Genomic DNA, 22,014 nt, shown 5'->3' with positions numbered 1-22,014 from the left:
TGATGGCTGCCGGAAAAGTGTGCATTTCCTTGTTTTTGAACAGCAGTGCAATCAGTCAGCCAGCAGCCCATCCAGTCTGTGTCACCTAATAACATATTAGGCCGCTACCAAAACAAAAGCAACCGGTTTGCAGCGCTGGAGACCAGGTCATCTCATCCCCAAACTTCAGCTCTCTTAGCATTCAAAACTTCATTGTTGTGTGTTTCGCCCGTTGCATAAAGGCTTTTGATGCCATGCGGACTTTAATTTGGTATGCAAAACTGGCAGGCCACTGAACCCATTTCATATGCATTCAATTTGTTGAGAATATTAGCCCCAAATCATAAATAGCTAGCTAAGTTACCACTCATTTGTGAACTCAAAAGCGGTTACGAACATTGATATGTGCAAATGCAAAATGAGATTATAAATTATTACTCATGATTTTAAAAAATGACTAAAGCTCAGTTATTTTATATTTTAAAAACTAAAATGATTTATCATAAGTAATGGGTCTCAGTTTTTCTTCGAGTGAATAAAGCTCTATCAAACTTTCAATCTCCTTGTCGACGACGAAATGATAGTGCACAATAAACCAAAGTGCATGATCCGTGTGCAAGCCAGCCTGATTCCCACTCGAATGTGTCAGTCATGAACGGTTTATTCACCTCCTTAATTGTGATGGTGTCCTTTTCGAAAGCCGGAAGCAATCTCCTGGCTGTTGGCCTGCATTTCCTCATTTCTACGCCAGTGGGTTAGTGGTATCCACACGGAGACCCAATGCAATGATAGCCCATTGCTCCGAGAGCCGGGCCAGAGTCAAAAACCAGTTTGTGGCGCTAAAGAGCGGGTCAGCCCCCGCTTAAGCTCTCTTAGCTGTTTTGTCTGCTGGCTCTGCTGCCGAAAATCGAGCTAGCCATTTTGCACATTCGCCAATTGGGCTTGGGAGTCTGAAGCGGTCGCTTGGTGTCTAAACAACGTAGTCGCGCTTGCCCAACCCAGTATCAGCTAAATTCGCAGCCAAGATGTGTGATTAGTAGTGAGTGTGTGACACAAACTGCAGTGATTCCAACGAAAGGTCAGTGGCTCATCGACCACTCAAGTGATCCCCCCGCTCGCAATGAGATTGATCTGGCTGCAGCTCCTGGCTGCTGGGGTTGCTCTCTACCTGGCAAACTGTTGTGCAACGGCCGCCAAGGCATCCACAAGCCGCGGAGTTGCACAATACAAGCTACCGCTCCCTGCTCCATTGCCAGACCACGAATCTGTGGCGGTTTCAGGAGCGGATCAGGCTAGGCGACAGCAGCAGCTGCAGCAGCAGGGAGCATCCAACCAGCGGAGGCGCACTCAGGTCGTGCGGCGGCGGAGGCCCTCCTCTACAACAACAACTTCATCCACCTCAACCACAACGACAACCACATCGACAACAACTACAACGACGACAACAACAAGTGAGTGCCCAGATAACTTTGATAGACAAGCTATAGTTATATTGGCCATATAGTGTTGATCTAAGATCGCTGCAACTTGTTCGAATAGCCATGCAAACTGGTCGAAGATGCTGGCACTGACCTAGCTTTTTGGTTTCGACCATAAAGATCGAAAGTGGCATTGCGAATACAGCCACAAAAGTGACAAAGAAGTTGTCTGGGAAAAGGTCACTCAGAGTCCACCGGTAGATGGAATACCCTTTGCATATGTGAGTTAGTTTAGGATCTGGAAATCTGCTTCACTTCAAAGTTTCTAGCATCAGAACTAAGACGTTTCTGATATGCTCTATACTAGTTAAGATCGGTTTGCCATTAGGCTACTTGGAAAATCAAAAGTAACTCCAAGATTAATTGCAAAACTGCAGATAAATAGTTTCGCCTTGGATTCGCAGGTATCATTATTCTGACCGCAATGGTGGTATTCAAATTGTGAATAAAACCAGATATACCCGTTTGGGATTCGTTAACGTAGTTAGCCATAGGTGCATAGGTTAGGTGTAGAGCGTCGATAACTGGAGCACCGGAGCTTTCGAATCGGCTTCGGCTGCACCAGGAGACCTTGGCTAAGTCCGAACTGGAGAGGCGTACGCAAGGCCACGAATTATTGGGGCCTAGGCCTTTGCCAATTTGCATGATCGTGATCATGATCACTCAGCTATAGAATTCCACCCCATTTTCGGTCGTGGAGGGTCTAAAATTAAATTAAATTTAAGCTGCTTCTCCATTAGCTACTTTTACGAGCTGGAAATTTTAAGTATATACCATCTAATTGCTCTCGAAGAAGATCTCGTTAACCCATGGGAGTAATGATCTGGGTAGTTTGGCCGTTTTCGCGCGTGATTCACTTGCGTCCACCTGCTGTTGCAAGCAGTCAAGTAGACAATTGCGTTGGGAATGGGTCTATGGAGCCTATGGAGTGGGTGGGAAGCGTTGGCCAACAGGCTGCGCTCCACCGGCAATGGCTGATCCATTGTTGGCCTGGCTAAAAAATGAAACAGAAGTATACAAACAAAAAAACAAAAAATCCAAATCAAACACTGTTCATGAGCGGCGGGAACTGCGCTTTACTTGACGTGTAATGTCTGCTATTTGGAGCAGAAACATTAAGCACATTGGCCATTAAGCACATTGGCTAAACCGCTTTCCACATCCAATCCCCAGCTCCGCGTCCCAGCCTGGCCAACGGCTTCAACTTCTTTAATCGGAACTTCTGGAGTTTCGGCCAGCAGAGTCTGGTGGCAGTGCGTCCGCCCAGCAAGCAGGTCCATCCGCCGAAAAAGTTTAGTCCCAAGGAGGAGAAGTCCGGCCAACGAAAGGTGGCCAAGACAACTAGGAAACCGATGGGTCAGAGAACCAGCACCACTAGTCGAAGCACAACAACAACTAGCACCCAAAAACCCACCACGGATGGACCCTTTCGCATTGCACTGCCCACCTTGAACTTCCCACGCGACAACCAGGATAACAGCAGGGATAGGGAAACGGAGAAGGACAAGAGATCGGCTGCCGAGCTGCGCTTGAGGTTCGATTGTCCGCGGGAGAACGAGGTGAGGTTCCAGCTATTCCCCAAGATCTGCAAGGCGGATCGGGACTGTGCCGTGTGGCAACGGGATGAGTTGTGCTGTGATATCTTTGGAGCAAGCAGCTGTGTCTCTGGGGTTCCAAAGCCGCTAGAGGAGACTCCACATGCTCGTAAGTGGGTTTAATCCTTAGCTACTATATCTATTATTCAATATATTGCTTTTGCTAGCCATCCTGGGCTTGATACCTCGCAAGTGCCCGAGTAGACCGCTGGCCGAGCTCTGGTGGGACGTCCAGGAGTGCTCCACGGACATGGACTGCTGGCCAAGGGTCTGTTGCCCAGATGGGCGTAGGAGATACTGCCGCACCTCGCAGCCGGAGTTGGAAACAGCTCCAGTGCCAGTGAAGCGATCCTTCGACTATCGTAAGTTAAACCTTTTCCGTATGATAACAGAAATTAATCGAATCCTTGCGCTTTTCCAGTTACGGAGTACCTGGAGTGCACGGCCCCTCCGCCGCCCATCTTTGACCTTCATCCGAAGGCGTGCACCTCCACCTTGGATTGCTTTCCGAACGTGTGCTGCCAGGAGGCGGGACTGCGCCACTGCCGGCCGCCCAAGAAGTCCGTGCTCACACTGATGGCCAATTTTCTCAACGTGGACTTCGTGAAGCGACTGGCACAGAATATCGTTATTAAGTAGGGCGCACCGTGAATTTCCCAGTATATTTCAACGTGCGTCGAGCACCTTCGACAGAACCATTTCGAAACCGCCGTAAATCGCCCGTGTTTGTTTGGCCACGCTGATAACCAAAAAGAAGATATGCCCACACCCATACCTTTCATATACGTACATATGTATGTACCTTTGTATACTGTGCACCCCATCCATTCGTAATCCTCCATTTAGTAATGTTCACCTAGCCTAGTATTAGACCTAAGCCGCATTCGTAGGCTAGCAGAGTAACAAGATATATATGTATATATACGAACCATAAACTTCAACTGCGGCTTTTCTACTGGAGGTCTGAGGTGGAGGTCTCCCGTAACCCTACGCCTCCTAGGTCACTTCAATCGACTGCCGTGGGGTTCTTGTTCTTGACTTATTTCGTTGGCATTTCGTTTATATGTCAGGTTCTTGCACTTTCATGTTAATTGCGCGATCATATTACATCTAAAACTATATGGCACTTTTGCGCTATAAACGAGGCATTTCACAAAACAGACTGAGCAGTAATAAGTCTACAATCATATATTTTTATGAATCACCTATAAAATAATGGAATCCGATTTGAATATGAACTGAACTTTCATTCCCCATTATGTTGTTATGCTTTTTCGTTTTCAATTTGACAGGGAAAGATGGTTTTATTATTTCTAAAGCTAGCATTCTTTAATCCGATAGCGGCTATATTCTAACGCCCGCAACTGTATTTTTATCTACAAGTCATGAGTTCAAACCGCTGTGCTTTGAAACTCAATTCTCCAGTCGCTTCAGAAGTGAGGCATCTCAGATTGCCATATTGCATATTGCGCTGACTTTAATGATATGTACATATGTATACGCACATTGTGGAAAACACTTGACCATTCCATTTCCACGACGCATATTGCCGACCACGTAGCTACAAGCTACCTCCAATAGAAGAGAATCTAACCTATAAAACCCCAGACCAATTGATTATGCAACACGAAAAGACGCAGTTAGGCATCAATTACTTTAATTGAACATTGATTGCAGGGGATGTAAATGAGAAAACATTGTGTTTTAGTATTGGGAATTATACAGAAATCAGTTCGGAGACGAGATGCAGAGCCTCCACTCCAGATCTTTCTTGGGGGGAAAAGCTCACTTGGAGCAGCCGTAGGCGGATTTCTTGTCGCCGCCGCACTTGCAGTCAGATCCGCAGTTGCAGGATCCCTTGGTGGCCTGGCTGGCGCATTTGCATCCTGGATAGAAGTAGGATTTAAAAATTAGTACATGCTGGTACATCCAGTAATCAGTAAGCCACATAAGATGGATGTTCCATTTTATGAAACTCAGTTGAAGAACTTCTTTCTTAGAGAGGCGAACCCAGAGATTTCACTTTGCACAAAGTTTAAGCTTGAATTTTTATACTAGTATAATACCATTTCTCTGAAAGATCGGTTATATCTTAAAGGATCACACTAGACTCCGAACTTACCGCTTCCGCATGGGCAAGGCATCTTGATTGAGTTGGATTTCCTCGAACTTGTTCACTTCACAAAAGATAGAGATGGGCTATTTAGGCCTTTAGTTGCACTGAGATGATTCACTTGATTTTGCTGCTGACCACAACTGATGCACATTGGCCAGATGCTCTCGGTTTTATACACTTTGGAAACGCGGCTTTACACACGGGTCTTTCGTTCGGATTCACCTCTTTTGCACACGCCGGCCGGCTCCAAATTCGAGTGGAGACGTGTGCAGAAGCTTTCGTTCTGCCCGCGAAGAATTGGTTCGGTTCTCCACTTTGGGGACTTGTATGGGATGCAAAGCTCTTGGTGGGGCACATGGGGCATGCGCAGGCACTCGTACTTGCGTACCACATACTATGTATGGTGGTGGCGGTGGCCGGTGGGGGGTCGGGTTTCTGGGTCTCTTATCGGAACCAGAGGATAGGATAGGACGGCCTGCAGCAAAGAGCTAGTCACATCGGGCACCACATCCTGTCCTGCAACGAATTCCAGTGCAACGAAATGCAAGTAAATACTACCACGCAATAGTTGGGTCTCACAGAGATCCGTTGGGGCCATCTCAATCAACGGCTATGCGGATGCGGTGGCCATTACTGGCTTTTCCCTCGATTCTCGCGTGTGGGTGGCAAGTGCAGTGCAGATAAAATCGATAAATCCAAGCCAAAATAAAGCGAGGAAAATCCAAGAGCAAAGCGCGTGAGGTGTACGAGGTGGAAAAAAAACACACACAAAACAACGAGTGTGCGGGAAAACACAACGTCGGAAAATCGCAAGGCGGGTCGGTCGAAGGGGGCGTGCCAAAGGTGTCACACGGGTCCACCAGGACAATCAAGCGGAAGTGAGCAGTTACGGCTAGTGTGTGTGTGCGAGAGTGTGTGTGTGAGGGGGCGGATGGGATGGAAACCCGTTTCGAATGGGACACTTGCCTTCAAAGCAGGCCTATTTATACCGCACCCGGTCATGGGCAATCATAATCGTGGCGATAATGATGAGGAGAGGCTGGTGCCGATCTGCCAGTGGAGCGAAAAATCAATACCCTTCCTTGGCACATGGCTAAAATTAGCGGGATACTCTCACACACATTGTTTGCCCGTATTAAATATACCTTTAAAAAGGAGTCCTATCAACGTTGATGAGGAAGTTCCAAGAGTTTTGTAGTGTAAAGGAATATAAATTTTAAGACCAATTCAACTAATAAAGTGTGTTAACAAGCCTACTAGTGTATATCTCCATCGGCTTTCGGAAGTTAACTTTCATTCCCATTTTGTTTTTGTAGTAGTAGTGTAGTAGTGCCACCCACGCCCACCACGTCCCTACCACCCACATCCACCCACTGGCGAACCGGAAAGGTTGTGCGTGCGTGGGCGTTGTGGCCAAGCTGATTTGCTCTTAATCGTTGCAGATAAACGAAAGCATGGCGCCCAAGTAGAACATTCCACAAGCGACCGACAGCAAGCCAACAAGCTTCAGCTCCTGCTTCTCTCTATTCCGATTTCCACTCCGAGTTTGATATACGCGACCGCGTTTGCCCCACTCGAATCCGTATCGGTAACCGGGATGACGGAGCAGAAGAATCAGGTGACGCGAGCTGCTCCGGAGCAGAGCAATGACTACCGCGTGGTGGTCTTTGGAGCCGGCGGCGTGGGCAAGAGCTCACTGGTGCTGCGCTTCATTAAGGGCACCTTCCGCGAAAGCTACATCCCAACAATCGAGGATACGTACAGACAGGTGAGTGGTCCGCCTGGTGCTAGAGATTACTCTCCTAATCCGCTGGTCATCGCACAGGTCATAAGCTGCAACAAGAACATCTGCACGCTGCAAATCACGGACACAACGGGATCGCATCAGTTCCCGGCCATGCAGAGGCTGTCCATCTCGAAGGGGCACGCCTTCATCCTGGTCTACTCGGTGTGCTCCAAGCAGAGTCTGGAGGAGCTGCGACCCATCTGGGCGCTTATCAAGGAGCTGAAGGTAGGTCCACTGCCTGACAATCATTCCTCATGTACTAATACATTCTGTGTCCACAGGGAGCCGACATTCCCAACATACCCGTCATGTTGGTGGGCAACAAGTGTGATGAGACCGCCGAGTTGAGAGAGGTTAGAGGATGTTCCGTCTGATCCTTCATATAAATACATGCTTAATCTAAGATCTAAGTTATAATATTTAAGGGGGATCATACACACATACACAGAGAAATCATCTCTTGAGGAAAACCTCTAATCCAAATGTGCCATCCACAGGTCTCCCAAGCGGAGGGTCAGGCCCAGGCGACCACCTGGAGCATATCGTTCATGGAGACGTCGGCCAAGACGAACCACAATGTGACCGAGCTGTTCCAGGAGCTGCTCAACATGGAGAAGACGCGCACCGTCTCCCTGCAACTGGACACCAAGAAGCAGAAGAAGCAGAAAAAGGAGAAGAAGTCCAAGGACACGAACGGCTCGATACCGGAGAACGGCGATGCGGGGGCCAGCGCCAGCGGCGGGGCCAAGGAGAAGTGTCGCGTTATGTAAGCATCGGATGGCGAAAGAGCCAGATGGCCAGATGGCATGGCCATGTGACCCGGGTCACATTGCGTCGAGCTGAAGTGAACGGAGACGACGGTGACAGACAAATACTCGCCTTGGGGCAGCACCCTTGGGTGGGGGGTTGCTGGCTTAGGTAGCCACCCAGCCACCCACACGGGCCACGCCACACCACACCACACCACGCACCGCACACACCACGTACCACATACCACACACACAATCCCCAGAAGACCCACTTTACCCACATATAGAGTTACCTCCATAACGAGACACTTGTATTTAGAAACTGACTGGATAAGTCGCACCACGATTGCAATTACGATTACGAGTATATTTTGCATAGGTTCTATATTCTATTCGAGCAGATCAGATCTTTCTAGTCGCACAGAGGACACGATACCAGATAACGATACCACGTACTACATACATATATACATATATACTAATCCAAACACACCACGGAAACTAAACCTAAGTTTGCACATAATCGCATCTGAAACGTAACGGCATACATATCAAATGTTTACATACTTACATACATACTGCATGATCCACCAGCCATTCATAACCAGATATCGAAACGAAATCGAACTATATCTCTAATGAAAGCCAAAGTACCTACTTAAAGACATAGAATCTGTATCTACAACGATATGATAACAAAATATTTACATGTATCCATCAACGTAAGACTTCTCCGTGATCGCCACACAGAGAGCATCGTGAGGCAACCGGAAACGGAAATGGCCGCAATTGGCCGGAAATGGCCGATGCCTCCCCTGACTATCATTGCTGTTTAACTATTTACCACCTAACCAGAATAATACCGATTCGGACGATTCCGACGATTTGCCACGATCGCCACATAAGCTAATGTATAAAATACTCATGGCCAACACAACACCGACAGCCCACAGTCCGTAAAACAGAAGAAAGAAGAAATTCGCAATGGCATTGTGTTTTTTGTATTATATTAAATGTGTATGTACAATTTTACACTCATTTGCTGAACTTTATTGAGCAGCTTGAACCTTCTCAGTAGCAGCCAGATCGATCAGTCAGAGAGTTAGCCTAAGTCAGAATCACGTTTAAGTACAATTGCATTCGCATTCATCGTGTGAGCCAAGTAACGCGTACATCGAAGGATATTTGAAGAGCATTTGGTGCACTTTTTGCAGTAGCGTAGATGGGATATAAGTTGCCTGTTCTTAAAACACCTACCCATCTATCTATAAGTATGTATGGATGGATGGATGTGTCGTACGTACGTATAACTTAACACAGACCGTTCCCAATTGTGGTATTCGTTATTTAAATAGTTAGTTGGCTTGTGCGTAGGCGTAGGCGTAGGAGTTGAACAAATTCGCATAGTTTGCTGTTGTTTGATATTAAGAGGATTAGTTTTTTTAAATTTTACCAATCGGACTAAGGGAATGAATGATATGCTTTAAACGCTGCTATACCAATTAGCCAAATAGAGGGGCATGTAATTACATTAATTATGATGTTGCTCATCAAACTGGTAACTTTGGCTGCTGGTCCGCCGTCCAGCAGTGCCGGACAAATAAAAGTATAACAGCCACCAACACAAATCAGATGGGGGAAATTACCCACTAGATCTTAACAAAAACAAAATAAATTGTTGAATTCGAGTAGAGAAATTATTAATCAAGATTATGATAGCGGACCAATTTGCGTATAAGATTTGTGAAATCAATTTAGATAAATTATCTCGGTTTGCCATAGACCTGGACGATTACGACGATATGCCAGCCTTAGTTGAGAATTCTAGTTAGCCTGCCTGAGCTTTGGGTTCTGCTTGGTGTTTTACTAGTTTTAGGTACGTTTAATTGTGGACAGCAAACTGGGTTTTGGCTATTCAGTATGTGCCGTATATTGGATAACATTCTCTGCATACAGTACATTTCACTAATGCGTAAAGTTACTTAGTTGCATACGAATTATAATAACAATGAATTGTAATTAAAACATAATACATTTTAGGTGCATGATTTATCATAAAATGCAACGAATAAATATATTTACACCGAAATTCTTTTCTAATTTTTTCTTACAAATATATACACACACCATATAGATCTATATACATAGATATATAAATATATTAGTTGTATACATATTAAATTAGATTTTACAAGATTTGAAAACCTAATATTTAATTATCGCTTACATTCAATTAATACGCAACTCACAAATGAGCGCCCACTGCTAATAATATTATTATTAATAATCGCCTGAGCGCCAAGTTGTAAATATAAATGATCAACAAGTTACATATAAAAATTATATCTGATTTTTTGAAGGGCCGGCATCATAACAATAATAAGCAAAATATAAACAGTTTCGTGGCCTACTTAAAAGATCTTATTGTTGAAGATTTATCTTAATAACACTTATCGCGCAAATGAGATTAAGTACATGCAAAATAATTTCAATAAAAATTTAACTATGACAAATCAAAAAATGAAAGAACTGAATTATTTGCCATAAGTGATCTCTAAAAACTGGGTAAAAATCACGGACTTTACACTTAAATTACAAATTAAGTTTATCTGCTGCCACTACACATTATCAATGTTATTATCCTCGTGATCGTCGACCAGCGTGAATCCTTCATCTTCAGCAACATAGCTTTTGCTCTTGCTGCTGTTGCTGGAATCGCTTTTATCTAAATTTTCTTTTTTCGTTGGTGTGGTGGGAGATTCGTGCGCTTCCTCCAGCTTTTGGACGCCCGAAACGGCGGGAAGTCGCTGTACCGACTCCTTTGGAACACTTCTCACGTTAATTACATTTAGCAGCATCTTTAAGTTGTCGCCCGATATGCAGTCCCCTTCGGGGGCCCGTGCATTAATGGACTGGTGAATCGTTGGTGTCCCTTGTGGTGTTGGCCTGTGTAAAAGAGACGCCCATGCTCGGGGGCTCAAGATGTATTTAAAGGACAGCTTTATGATGTAACCCACTAAAAACACCAAAAGGACTGGTGCAAGGAGGTTATACGGGAAGGATAATCCGGCTATGGGTAAATATGGTTATTGAAGTGGCAATTATTGACTGTGCTAATTCTCGAGCTTTTCATCGAATAATAAAGAAACATTCGAGAAGTGTTCATGCTTAAATACTTACAGGACAGTTTAGTCATAGTTCCCGACACCTTTTCTATCATGATTTCCAACTGCTTGATAAATAGGTTGTTCATGTACATAAAGAACACTTGATCTGGCATGCAAATGGAAATGCTGAGTTTTGCGGATTTTCTGAAAGGAAACTATAATCAATCGTGTTTCTTAATTAGATGTTATGTTCTTACTTGATCATATCTATCTTCTTAGTTTTTGGCGAGTCTCGGTATATGTAGCCTTGCAGTCGACTAAACAAGGACGAATCAGGCTCATGGTGATGATTTACGACCTCTATTAACCTATCGATGTCTAATTCCTAATTATAAAAATATAATGAGCACAATTTCACACACTTTCAGGCTAGACATACTCTGTTGCATTCTAAATAAGTCTGAATATATCCGCACAAAAACACGCCTCCCAGAACAAGTGAAATTAGTCCGACACAGAAACGTTTGTGCACAATGACGGCAAGTGCAATTGCTAATGTTGCATATAGGATAAATTTCACCTAGGAATGATAAAACCCATTAAATAGCAAATAGTCAAGTTTCCATAAAAAGGCGCAACAAGTACCTCGGTTGTTTTCGTCAGTTCTATTACATCCTTGAATATATCCCCCAATAAGGAGAAAAAACCGTGTCGGACGTATGAGCATCCGGACCTTCCATTAAACAAAGGAGCCTCCTCGGCACTCTCCAATATCTTTGTCAGCAAAACGTCCAAATCCCGAGCATTCTGCACCCTCTCCAGTTCATCCAGTTGCGATGGGAGCAGGGAGAAGAGCAGCGATCGCTTATGGACCGCCGACATAGCATCGTACTAATTACACAAAAGTTACACACATATGACGTCATGTCGCCAACTTTGGTCTAAACAGCGATCATACCTGAAAACGCTTGCGCTGAAAGAGCATATTGACGAACTTCTTGAAGTATGTGAGTGCCACGGCATCCTCTATGGCCACTGGAGACAATTCTGGACTCGCAGGACACTGGCACAATTCACCGGGCTGATTGAAATCGTTAACCAGGTCCGACCAGGAGGGATCCGGACTCAGCCAGGACTCATCGCTGCCACTCTGACAGCATACCGTGTGCAATACCAACAGGAAACAACTGACCGCTGCCTCCGTTCTCATTGTCCTGGTTTCTCAATGTAATTACTCCTAGGTAGAAAGCACTCGATAATAATTATAATTCAGCGATATTTCGTGGTAAGGCGGCAGATGCAAATTGGCAGTGTGACCAAGTGCAGTTAGCAACAGTTGCCACATCTCTTATCATTTCAGGAAAATGAAGCCCCTTAATATTTATTACATAAAAATGCTTTAATGGTTTTACTTCACTCTTATCGCAAATTGAATTGTTTTTATTAAAATTGTTATGAAATAAATCAAATAAATTGTTTATGCTTGACCCAAATCAAAAATCTTAAATGCGAAAAACCAAGCATTAAAATAAAATAATAGCTAGACTGTCAGCACCAAAGCTTTATGCGATCGGTAGATGGCCACACTGCGTGTTGTGAATAACTGTTTAGCCAGGTCAGCACTGCACCAAAAATTGCTTGCTTTAAACCCGAAATAAAAACCACGAGGAAAATGGTTAGGTCAGCTCTCGTTGTCGCAGCCATCGCACTTTCCGTGCTTATTGCACTGCAGGGCGTGGATGCCGACAAAAAGCAGAGCAAGAAGTACAGCAAGGAGGCCAACGACCCGCATTTTCAGCAAGTAAAGCAGGAGAAGTATGATCCGGACTTTAAGAGCATCCAGCGGCCATTTCGCATGGCCAAGTTGAATCTCGTGTGGGCCAAGGCGCAGAATGTGAGTGGACACCATAAGATATCTCATATTTTAGCGTACTAATCCCGGTTACAGCGCCTAACAGAGCCCAAGCTAAAGTCACTATACATGGAGCTCAAGATCCACGATAAGGAAGAGATCGCTTGGAAACAGCTCAACTCCCAGCACAAGGACAAAGACGGGCTGAAGGCCGACGAATTGCGCCGCAAGCTCATTGGCATCATGAGCAGCTACGATCTGCTAGAGCATTTTGACGACACGCAGGATACGGAGAAGCTTAAGCCCTACAAGGTACGTACCTAAATCATCTTTTCTAAGAGCAACAGTTTCTCTACATCCAAGTTAACTTTCAGAAATTCCACGACGCTGAGGAGCGACACAGAAACAAGAGTCTTTTTAAGGACAAGAAGCTCAACCGACTTTGGGAGAAAGCCGAGATTTCCGGCTTTACCGCAGAGGAATTGAAATCCTTGAAACAGGAGTTTGACCATCACCAGGATAAGGTGGATGTGTACTACAGCTTGCTGGAAAACATTGGCACCGTAGACACCGACAAGCATGAAAGTGAGTTTGGCTAAATACAGCACGAAACCCATTAATTTATTTCGTTGATTACTCTCGTTAGATGCTATTAACACGGAAGACTTGGACACCTACAATCTGATTTCGAATGATGTCAATGAGAACGACATCAAAACCCATGCTCAAAACGTGAAGAGTTTCGAGAACGACCTTAACACTCTGCGAGGACATCACACGGGCATCAAGGATCACTACGATAGGCTGGAACGTCTGGTGTCCTCCGGTCCACACAGTCAGGACTTCATTGAACCCAAGGTCCAGGGTCTATGGCGAGTGGCCCAGGCTAGCAATTTTACGGTTAAAGAACTGGAGTCCATTAAAACCGAATTGCATCACTTCGAAAGTCGCCTATTGAAGCTGCGTCACCTGCATGCCGAGCATGCTTTGCAAAAGGAGAAATACAAGGTATATATTTCTTAATATCAATCAAGTTTGTAAGCCAACTAACAATTATTTATAGGGAGAAAAAGTGAAGGACAAAAGCAGCCGCTTTGAGGAAATGGAGGATCAGCTGAAGAAGCAAACTCGCAAAGTGGAGAAGCTCCAGGAGAACATTGAAAAAACCATCTTCAAGCACACCGAACTTTAATTATTTGAAAGTGAAACACTGAAAGTGCCAAGCGAATAAATTAGATTTAATTGCAAATGTTTGTGTAACGCACAAATATATTCACTCTTGCTGCTATTCAGCATAGATATAATTTTGATACCAAATATCATTTGAACATAAATAAAATCTCAAGTTTAATTTTGAACTATTTACAATCTATTTTTACCTTTAATAAATGCAATGTGGAATAAATGCAATTTTGAAATGTTTTCAAAGTACAGTAAAGGGTTAAGAATAAACCGTTAAAAAACAACTATAAAAATAGTATGACCATATGACATCTGGCACAAAACACGTATTTCCCTCCACCCAGTAGGACCGCACCTAGTATGACCGCATGCCAGTCGCATTATTGTTGTTGTCTGTTTCGTTTGGTGGGCCAAAAAACCAGAAAAATATTAGCTAAGCGAAAAGTTTAAAAAGTTAATATATATATATATATGTGCAGCGGTCGGTGCAAGTGCTTTATGGGTACATAGTGCATATGTACACATACCGACATGGGCATGGTGGAGGCGTCGACGTCAGAACTGCGCCTGGAGGCCCCAAATTCGTACACGTACCTCCTGGCGACCGTCAGCCTGACGCTCACTTTCATCGTGATGCTGGGCGCTTGTCTCTGCTGTAAGAAGCGGATTCCCAAGTAAGTCCTCCCGATATCCCAGATTATCAGCAATCCACATCGTTTCGGTGGCTCTGGCGGGAACAGGGCGGTGCAGGCCAGGGAGAGAGTGAAAGTGGGTCTCCAATGCTACGCCGCCCAGTTCCAGTTGGATGCACTCTTGTCGCTCGCCACTCTCTCTATACCCTCTGTCTCCACAGAAATGACTTGATGGGCCTGGAGGGCATGGTCAAGCTGAAGAATCCGGATGAGGTTATTGTGGTGACCAATCTGGTGGGCAACAGCGAGTCCCAGGCGGAGCTGAATGCCTCCACGGTGTCCAATGCGGACTCGGAGAAGCGGTAAGTCCCCATTACTTTGCTGTCTACATAACTGAGCTGGAAGTAACGCATCCATAACGAATTTCCAGGTCGAGCACTGCAGCCCATCGCAGTTTGCCTGACATTCCCGTGGCCGAGAGCAATGATAATGGGTCCGAACTATACGAAACCGTGGCGGACAAGCAACTGGTAGATGGTCGCAATGCCCGTAGCCAAAGTCGTAAGTCGTACTTATACCCATAAAATCAGCTCCTTCTTAATACCTATTTTAAATAACACCCACAGCACAACCAAGCATGAAGAAACAGACCAGCGTGTCGCAGCACAGCTCTATTAGCCAGGCGGACGATGTAAGTTCGCCGTACTCGCGGGTCAAGGGTCTTCCGCACGACTACGCCAAGGTGCGGGGCACCGAACATCCCTATGCCCAGCTGAATGCCCCATCCATGTCTCATGCGGCCAACCACGGCTCTACAGCAGCAGCTGCGGCGGCGGCGGTGGTGGCCGGATCCTCCAGCGACGGTATAGATCCAATGCACCGCAGTTCACAGCACAGCAACGGCTCCAGAGAGCACAATGACTCGGCGCCGGCGCAGGCTGAGATTCCAGCTGCCTCTGCGATTGCAGGCATGATTTCGGCTAGCCAAGATCTTCCCTACATGACGCCGCCCATCGCCAATCAACATTTTAGCGGGGACTCACAAGACTCGTCGAGTAAGTCTGTAAAAATAGAGATGATGTCATATCGCTAAATGTTTTATTCCACAGAGGGATACACAAGCATTAGTGTGAGGGAGCCGCTGGCCAACATTTTGGCCCAACAGCCACCTGGGAAGCCCTCGAACAGGAACCCAACATTATCGCGGGATGTTAATGACTCCCACTACGCCACAGTATCCGATGATTCTGGTGAGTCACAAGAGAAATACCACATCTCTCCAGGGCAATTTCAATGTTATACGTATCTTTAGTTTAATTATAGAAAACATAGGAATTTAAGCAAACTTAAGTTAGTAATTTAACTCTTCTATTTAAGATGAGACGTATGCGGCCATTGAGGATCCCAATAACCGTCATCAGGCCAACGCCGCGGATATATACACTAGCGGATCGGAGACGTATGCGCAAATCCAGCCTATGCAGGCCAATCCCATAGTGGTGGCTGTCGAGATCAATAACAGCAGCAGTCTTCCGACCGCTAGTACATCCGCCGTCCGACCCACCAGCAGCAGTGGTGCTGATCATGCTATGCCCGTTCCACCGCCTGTGGACAGTTTGCGAGCCCAGATGCACTCGCGTCAGGCGTCATCCTCGTCGAACAATAGCTCGTCTGTCTGCAATTTGGGTTCACCTAAACCTGAAAAGCGTCAGGCGAATTCACCACTACCACCGACGCCCAAGGCAAGTGCGGGCCAGGCGCACCATCTGCAGGCCGGAAGTATTAGCAACCTAGCGTCTGGACGGAATTCGGTCATATCAGTGATCGAAGCGGGCGCGGAAGGGCACGAGGCGGAATCGGGAGAGGCGTCGCCACAGCGCAAGCATAGCAAGAGTCTAAGTCCCTCCAAGGAAGGCGAGGGCAACAACAACATTGAGGGCATGTACGCTAAGGTAAGAAGAATGTCTGCCAGTACCACATAACACATCTAACACTCCTTTAATAACCGTAGGTGATGAAAAAGCACAAATTCTCGAGGAACTCGCCGTCCTCCCAAAACAGCTCGCCTATTCTGGCAAGGAAACAGCAGCAAGATGGATTGGGGGTCAGTCCGCTGGACAGTGCTGCGGCTTTGTTGGTGGATGCACAGAAGGGTCGTGTGCGGAGCAACAGCTATTCAGCCAAGGATCATGGGTATGAAACGATTCCAGCCGACGGACAGATGATGCACGAGAATCGAAAGTCGGATTGCTATGCAGCCAACATGTTACAAAAGGAAAGACAGCAGGAAGGAGGAGGTATGTCGACAGCTCTTACAAGTCTCTTTGTACCAGTTCCTGTCCGATGATTGCTGGGTAAAATGTGCTGATCCCTGTGATTTGTCGTTACATTTTTCCCTGGCCTTGTCGCTAATCCCTGCCTAATGCCTAATCTGCCTGTCTATCTATCTGTCTCTCCTTGTCTTTCCCTTAAAATGCCATCCCAAACTAAGTTGCTATGCCAAAATGAAATATGCCCGTGTTTTTTAAACTAAAACAACGAAAATTTCATGAGTTTTTCTTTGGAAGTAGCCGTGGTTAGTATCGTCTGCAGTGCATCCATTAACACTTCTCATCAATTCGAGTAAATGCTGTTGTTTAAGCTTATGACTAATAAAATGCTATTTTCACCGCCCTTTCAGCGATTGCCCAGCCCGTCACGATAGCCACAGCAATAGCGATCAGCGCTAGCGCAAAGCACTACGAGACTATTATTAACCAGACACAACCGCCACCGCCTCCATCCAGGAGCAACAACGATCCTGGCTACGAGCAACTGCAACCGCATCCTGTTCCTACCGGCGAGGATGAGGCCAAAAAGTCCGACTATGATCCTAACTACGAGGTGCTCAAAAGTCGTGCTCACTCTGACGACGGCTATGCGAAGGTGTTGGATAAGAAGCGTCCACCTGCGAACGCTGACGGCTCCGGCTACAGCACCATTCCAGGGGCGGATGCCAACCACAACTATGCCAGCATCCTCGAGACAAAGGCCGCTGCGGAGACGGATCATTATGCACGGATAGCGGAAAATGCGGTGGCAGGAACGCCGGGCAGTAGCAGCAGTCGCTTGACCCCCACATCGCCTAGCTCCACATCCAATTCCGTGTCGCTTAACTCTTCAACGGTTGCCACCAGCACGCCGATCTCCTCGCAATATGAATCGCTGACGGGCACGGGGAGCGAAACGGATCCCAACTATGAGTCGGTGTGCTATCTCACCACGGCGTCCAATACAGCTACAACGACAACAGCGACGACCAACACTAGCAGTGGGATAGAGCCCGGCTATGAGCCGCTGCAGACGGATCAGGAGTCGGACACGCAGACGAGCAGTCCGCTGAGTGGGTCAGCATTCACGCCAAGTGAACAGTTGCTAGTGGACGACTACTTTCACGTGTAGCCCGTGTCCAGTGAGCTGGATCTCCCCTCATCAGTTTTTTGCTAAGCAATTCTTTACGCACACATATCATCCATTCAATGCACAGATCCCCCATACACATTAACGCTTCATCGTAGTTAGGAACGGCGACCGCCAAGCGACAGTCTTAGATTGCACGGCAGCGGGTCCGGGACAACAGATATCCCATAATGGCACAGCTTCATATCGGTTTGCCCTTTAGAATATAGCATAGCTTTAGGTTGACTTTGTGTACAAACTATTTGTATGAACGGCTCGACAATTGCTTCCGGGCGAGCGTGGGTAATCGCTCCAAGTATCTACTCCATTATTATTATTCTATCTCAGTACCAGTGCGTCCTATTTTAGGTAAATTAAAGGCAGGGGTCCCACTTGACGAGCCACTTGTTTAAATTGTTTAATAAGCACACCGGCGGTCGTTAGTGGGTTGTGTTTAGGCCAATGATATTTAAATGGCGGTCGGGGTTGGGTTGGGGTAACTTACCTACAATACACAAATGTATATTATATATATTTTTATATGTTTTGGCGTTTTTGCTGCTTTTTTACTTTACTGAGGTCCGGTATAGGCGTAGGATATACACGTATTTACACACACAACACCCACGAGAAGGCAAGCCAAGTATTTGTATTTGATAAATGTTAATGGAACACTTCCAAGTATTCAACCATCAAGAAACTAAGATAAAATGTTCAATAAATTATTGATGACACAACTCGGTTGCTATTTTGATATCTCTTTGTGTATAATTATCTTTATTTATATTGAATATGTATAGCTGTTTACTGGTTGCAACAAGGCGGATCATTATATTCATGTGAGGCATTGCATGCAACAGGACAGATTCGAATTTGAAGCAGTCGCTCTATCGATTCTAATCACAAGTAATAATATTCAAGGTTGACAGTCAACTGATTGGCTGTTCAATGAACTTCCTTTGCTTTAGGCAACCAATCTTATCCGCACCGAACGATTTCGTATCTGTCCTGATGGAGCACCCTTTAGGAGAGTCGTGCTAATTATAGATGATCGGTTGCAGAAGTCTTATACTCTGGTTTACATCGTTTTAACTAATTTTCATAACTTTAACTATAACAAAGAAAGACGTTTTTTTTTAATTACTAACTGTACGATCCAAGTTTTGGAGGAGCACAAAAAATGGGTATATGGGATACACATTGCATTTGCAACCACATCGAGCACATATAATGGAGATTATTTGATTGGGTAAATGCCTGCTGGCAGTTCATCACGGCCCAGTGGCTGGACCGCGGGTGAGTCGCGTCACCCAGACGTAGATGAGGGCGCACACCACGAACTGCAGGAATATAAACTGGTAGTCGAAGATTAAGCTACACCTGTGAAATGTAAACGATGAAACGCGCCCGACAAGCGCCAATCAAGCAGCCGCTTCCACGTCTCATTCGTTGTTGTCGTCAGCCATCGGGATAGCAGCTGCCGGCGCCACAGCCTCTGGAAGAGCAGGTTGGACCTGAGCGGGCGGCTGGACGGCTTGGATGGCCATTGCCATTGCTGGTTCCCGATTTAGCAGGGCTATGTTGCTGGCCTTCATGCGGGCTATGGAGGAGGCCATTCCAGAGCCGTTGCCCATAGCTGATAGACACGGTGACATACAAGGTGTTGTGCATGATGAATTGCTGATTTCACACTGGTCAAGTAGGCGGAGAAGCTCATTGGTGTCGGGTCCGCCATTGATTTTCTGCTGCGGCTCATCCTTGGAGAGCAGCGCCAGTGCGGTGGTTAGGTCCCACATCTGAATGGCGCCGTTGCAGTGACCGGTGAGTATGAACCGGGACGATACCTCGCACTCGAGCACACAGAAGGCCGAAATTGTGGAGCTATCTACGGATCTAATGACGCACACCCGATCCCCGTTGGAGGCCAAGCGCACGTACAGCTGATCCGTCTCGGGCACCACCTTTTGCACGAATATCATGTCGTCGTAGTCACCGTAAGGTCCAAAATCATTTCCAGCAGCATAGCTGTAGCTGGTATCGGTAGCTTCCAGCGACACGATTTTGAACGATGCTTCCGGCGTGGAGCCCGGCTGGGTGGAGAGCATGCCCCGGAAGCGGGTCAGACGCCATGTTCGCACGTGGTGGTATTCGCTGCACACGGAGACGAGGTACTTTTCCGACAGCATCACCTTCGTTACGGGGCTTTGGTGCACAAAGAAAGTCTCGAACAGGTGTGGTCCATGGCCAGCTGTCTCCGGATGCTGGACGATGATTCGCACCGCTCCCGACTTTGTGCCATAGGCTATTTCAATCCAATTGCCACTTATGCTTGAGGTTTTTGGGGTAAGGTAGACCGAGATGGCCGTGATTGGGTCCAGTGTGACATCTTTGTAGAGCTCGGTAACCAGTAAATCATTGTCCTTTATCCGGAGCGGGAACTTCTGCATGTCTATGTAGTAGATGGAGCCGTTGTTGCAGCCCAGCAGCAAAAATGAGCCCGCGGAGTCGAACGAGAGCACGGGCACTAGGTCCTGAATCTGCCAGTGCTGCGTCATCGCGTGCCAGACGCCGATCTTGCCGGAGGATGACAGGGCCACCAGCTGACTGCCGATGAAGAACAGGTACTCCACTCGCACATTTAAATTAAACGTGCCCACATCCGTTTTCTGGCCGCCCTCCTGAATGCTCCACAATCTTATCTGACTGCCGTAAGAGATGGCCACCATCTTGCTGGGCAGTGGCTCTGCTGCGGAAGTATTCACCTTCGAGTTGATGGCGATTCTTTCGATGGTGGCGTCGATGTGGGGCGATGTGAACACCTGCTGCCATCCGTTGGAGTCTTTCACCCGGTAGCAAGTCACAAAGTGTGCGTAAGCCACTGCTATCCAATTCTGGTGCGCCTTAATGATTTGCACTCGCAACGGGTCCACCCAGTTTGAGTTCTGCGTGGGACTGAATACCAGGCCAACTTCGTTTCGAAAGACTTTGTTCAGATCCGCCGAGGAGTTCCGAGAGTGGCGCATAAAGTCCATCGAAGGATTACGTGAGTGCAACATGGGAGCTGGAGGATTGGCACCATTGCCAGTGCTACCTGTGCGACCAAGGCGCAGATCCCATGATGAATTGCGCGAGTGTGAGGAGCGTGAGGGTTCGGGAACGCGCACCATGGAACCGGGACGACTACCAATCGCACTGGACGAAGTGGAGGGCAATGACTCGTCAACGCTAGTAGCAGGCACAGCTTCGTTTGACGGCATGGGCGGCGCCGCCAGAAATCCGTAGAAGAGCAAATCACCGCAGGACGAGTGGTTAAGGTCTTCGCAGAGTGCCAGGCGCTTGGTCAGCGGAGTGATGCCATAGTACTCGGCCTCGTGGCGCAGAGCGCGTATTTCGCAGTTCTTGATGTCGATGTCCTTGGTCCTTAAGTAGTTAAGTATGATCGAGAAGAGCGTCGGATCGCGGTCAATAAAGATGGCATTGTGCTCGTCTCTGAGACTCGAGATGCGTCCGTTGAGAAGAGCCGTGAAGAAGGTGTCCGGGATCCACGTAAGCGTTTGCCGCGACGTGGAAAAGCTATGGATAGTGAGATGGGATATTGCATGCGTCATCAATGCCGTTAGTGGGCCGTAATGTGTTGGCTCTTTGTTCTTACCGCTGACCACCCACATTGAGGTTGACCAGGTCGCTGCTGGAGGCGTGCGTGAAGTGGGACATGGCAATCCGATGACCACGCGGGCTGCCGCAGCAGCGGACGGTGAGGATTGCTCTAAATGCGCCTCTATTTGTGTGGCTTCCGTGCTCCCTGCGCTCCAATCAGCAACTGATATGGCGGAGCAGTGGCAGCGGCGGCAGCGGAGCAGATAACTCGCGATTTGGGTACCCAACCCACTTGACGTGCGCTGCGGGGTGCAATTTATTCGATTAACTCTTTGTACCAGGCTATTTATTTATTTATTATTTGTTGCACTGCACTGTGGAAACTAGGGATGGGCAAATTGGTCGTGACTGTTCCCAGTCATGACGAGTCACTGTTTACGGGGGGTCCCTGTTGCATTTAGCTGTTTTGCTGACACTTGCTAGTTTTGCTTTTGTATGTGATA

The 22,014-nt window shown here is 46.8% G+C and overlaps 7 protein-coding genes across 8 annotated transcripts; 4 read left to right on the top strand and 3 right to left on the bottom strand.

Annotated features, from left to right (window-relative positions):
* Positions 1-35: 35 nt before the first annotated feature.
* On the top strand, positions 36-3,993 carry LOC6607035. The gene is made up of 4 exons (XM_032721142.1): positions 36-1,430; positions 2,631-3,161; positions 3,220-3,414; positions 3,474-3,993. The coding sequence occupies exons 1-4, from the start codon at positions 1,100-1,102 to the stop codon at positions 3,689-3,691; spliced, it is 1,275 nt and encodes a 424-aa protein (XP_032577033.1). The 5' UTR covers positions 36-1,099; the 3' UTR covers positions 3,692-3,993.
* A 699-nt stretch (positions 3,994-4,692) lies between these two features.
* LOC6607034 (metallothionein-1) lies at positions 4,693-5,328 on the bottom strand. The gene is made up of 2 exons (XM_002031787.2): positions 5,175-5,328; positions 4,693-4,938 (listed from the first exon to the last, which is right to left on the bottom strand). Exons 1-2 carry the CDS (start codon positions 5,194-5,196, stop codon positions 4,838-4,840), a joined length of 123 nt encoding a protein of 40 aa, XP_002031823.1. The 5' UTR covers positions 5,197-5,328; the 3' UTR covers positions 4,693-4,837.
* Positions 5,329-5,617: 289 nt separating this feature from the next.
* Positions 5,618-7,820, top strand: LOC6607033 (GTP-binding protein Di-Ras2). Its single transcript, XM_032721143.1, has 5 exons — positions 5,618-5,715; positions 6,611-6,936; positions 6,994-7,179; positions 7,236-7,307; positions 7,452-7,820. The coding sequence occupies exons 2-5, from the start codon at positions 6,766-6,768 to the stop codon at positions 7,722-7,724; spliced, it is 702 nt and encodes a 233-aa protein (XP_032577034.1). The 5' UTR covers positions 5,618-5,715; positions 6,611-6,765; the 3' UTR covers positions 7,725-7,820.
* An 861-nt stretch (positions 7,821-8,681) lies between these two features.
* Positions 8,682-12,129, bottom strand: LOC6607032. The gene is made up of 6 exons (XM_032721141.1): positions 11,769-12,129; positions 11,456-11,701; positions 11,250-11,390; positions 11,068-11,195; positions 10,884-11,014; positions 8,682-10,773 (listed from the first exon to the last, which is right to left on the bottom strand). Exons 1-6 carry the CDS (start codon positions 12,018-12,020, stop codon positions 10,322-10,324), a joined length of 1,350 nt encoding a protein of 449 aa, XP_032577032.1. The 5' UTR covers positions 12,021-12,129; the 3' UTR covers positions 8,682-10,321.
* A 250-nt stretch (positions 12,130-12,379) lies between these two features.
* Positions 12,380-14,013, top strand: LOC6607031 (alpha-2-macroglobulin receptor-associated protein). Its single transcript, XM_002031784.2, has 5 exons — positions 12,380-12,704; positions 12,759-12,974; positions 13,037-13,247; positions 13,309-13,670; positions 13,726-14,013. The coding sequence occupies exons 1-5, from the start codon at positions 12,483-12,485 to the stop codon at positions 13,852-13,854; spliced, it is 1,140 nt and encodes a 379-aa protein (XP_002031820.1). The 5' UTR covers positions 12,380-12,482; the 3' UTR covers positions 13,855-14,013.
* Positions 14,014-14,232: 219 nt separating this feature from the next.
* On the top strand, positions 14,233-18,651 carry LOC6607030 (mucin-17). Of its 2 annotated transcripts, XR_004362028.1 has the most exons (9): positions 14,233-14,518; positions 14,698-14,838; positions 14,907-15,037; positions 15,103-15,531; positions 15,586-15,726; positions 15,854-16,428; positions 16,488-16,773; positions 16,968-17,051; positions 17,157-17,247. XR_004362028.1 is itself a non-coding variant. In XM_002031783.2 (8 exons), exons 1-8 carry the CDS (start codon positions 14,376-14,378, stop codon positions 17,915-17,917), a joined length of 2,607 nt encoding a protein of 868 aa, XP_002031819.1. In that variant the 3' UTR covers positions 17,918-18,651. The 2 variants fall into 2 exon arrangements, 1 of the variants encoding a protein (XP_002031819.1); XM_002031783.2 differs by lacking the exon at positions 16,968-17,051 and having other exon boundaries at positions 14,376-14,518; positions 17,157-18,651.
* A 5-nt stretch (positions 18,652-18,656) lies between these two features.
* On the bottom strand, positions 18,657-21,875 carry LOC6607029 (BTB/POZ domain-containing protein KCTD3). Its single transcript, XM_002031782.2, has 2 exons — positions 21,567-21,875; positions 18,657-21,487 (listed from the first exon to the last, which is right to left on the bottom strand). Exons 1-2 carry the CDS (start codon positions 21,626-21,628, stop codon positions 19,357-19,359), a joined length of 2,193 nt encoding a protein of 730 aa, XP_002031818.1. The 5' UTR covers positions 21,629-21,875; the 3' UTR covers positions 18,657-19,356.
* Between the last annotated feature and the right edge of the window lie 139 nt (positions 21,876-22,014).

Source organism: Drosophila sechellia, chromosome 3R (assembly GCF_004382195.2).
Source record: "Drosophila sechellia strain sech25 chromosome 3R, ASM438219v1, whole genome shotgun sequence".
NCBI classification, from domain to species: domain Eukaryota; kingdom Metazoa; phylum Arthropoda; class Insecta; order Diptera; family Drosophilidae; genus Drosophila; species Drosophila sechellia.
Note: the sequence above shows the minus strand (reverse complement) of the source record. Positions and strands in the feature narration are given on the sequence as shown.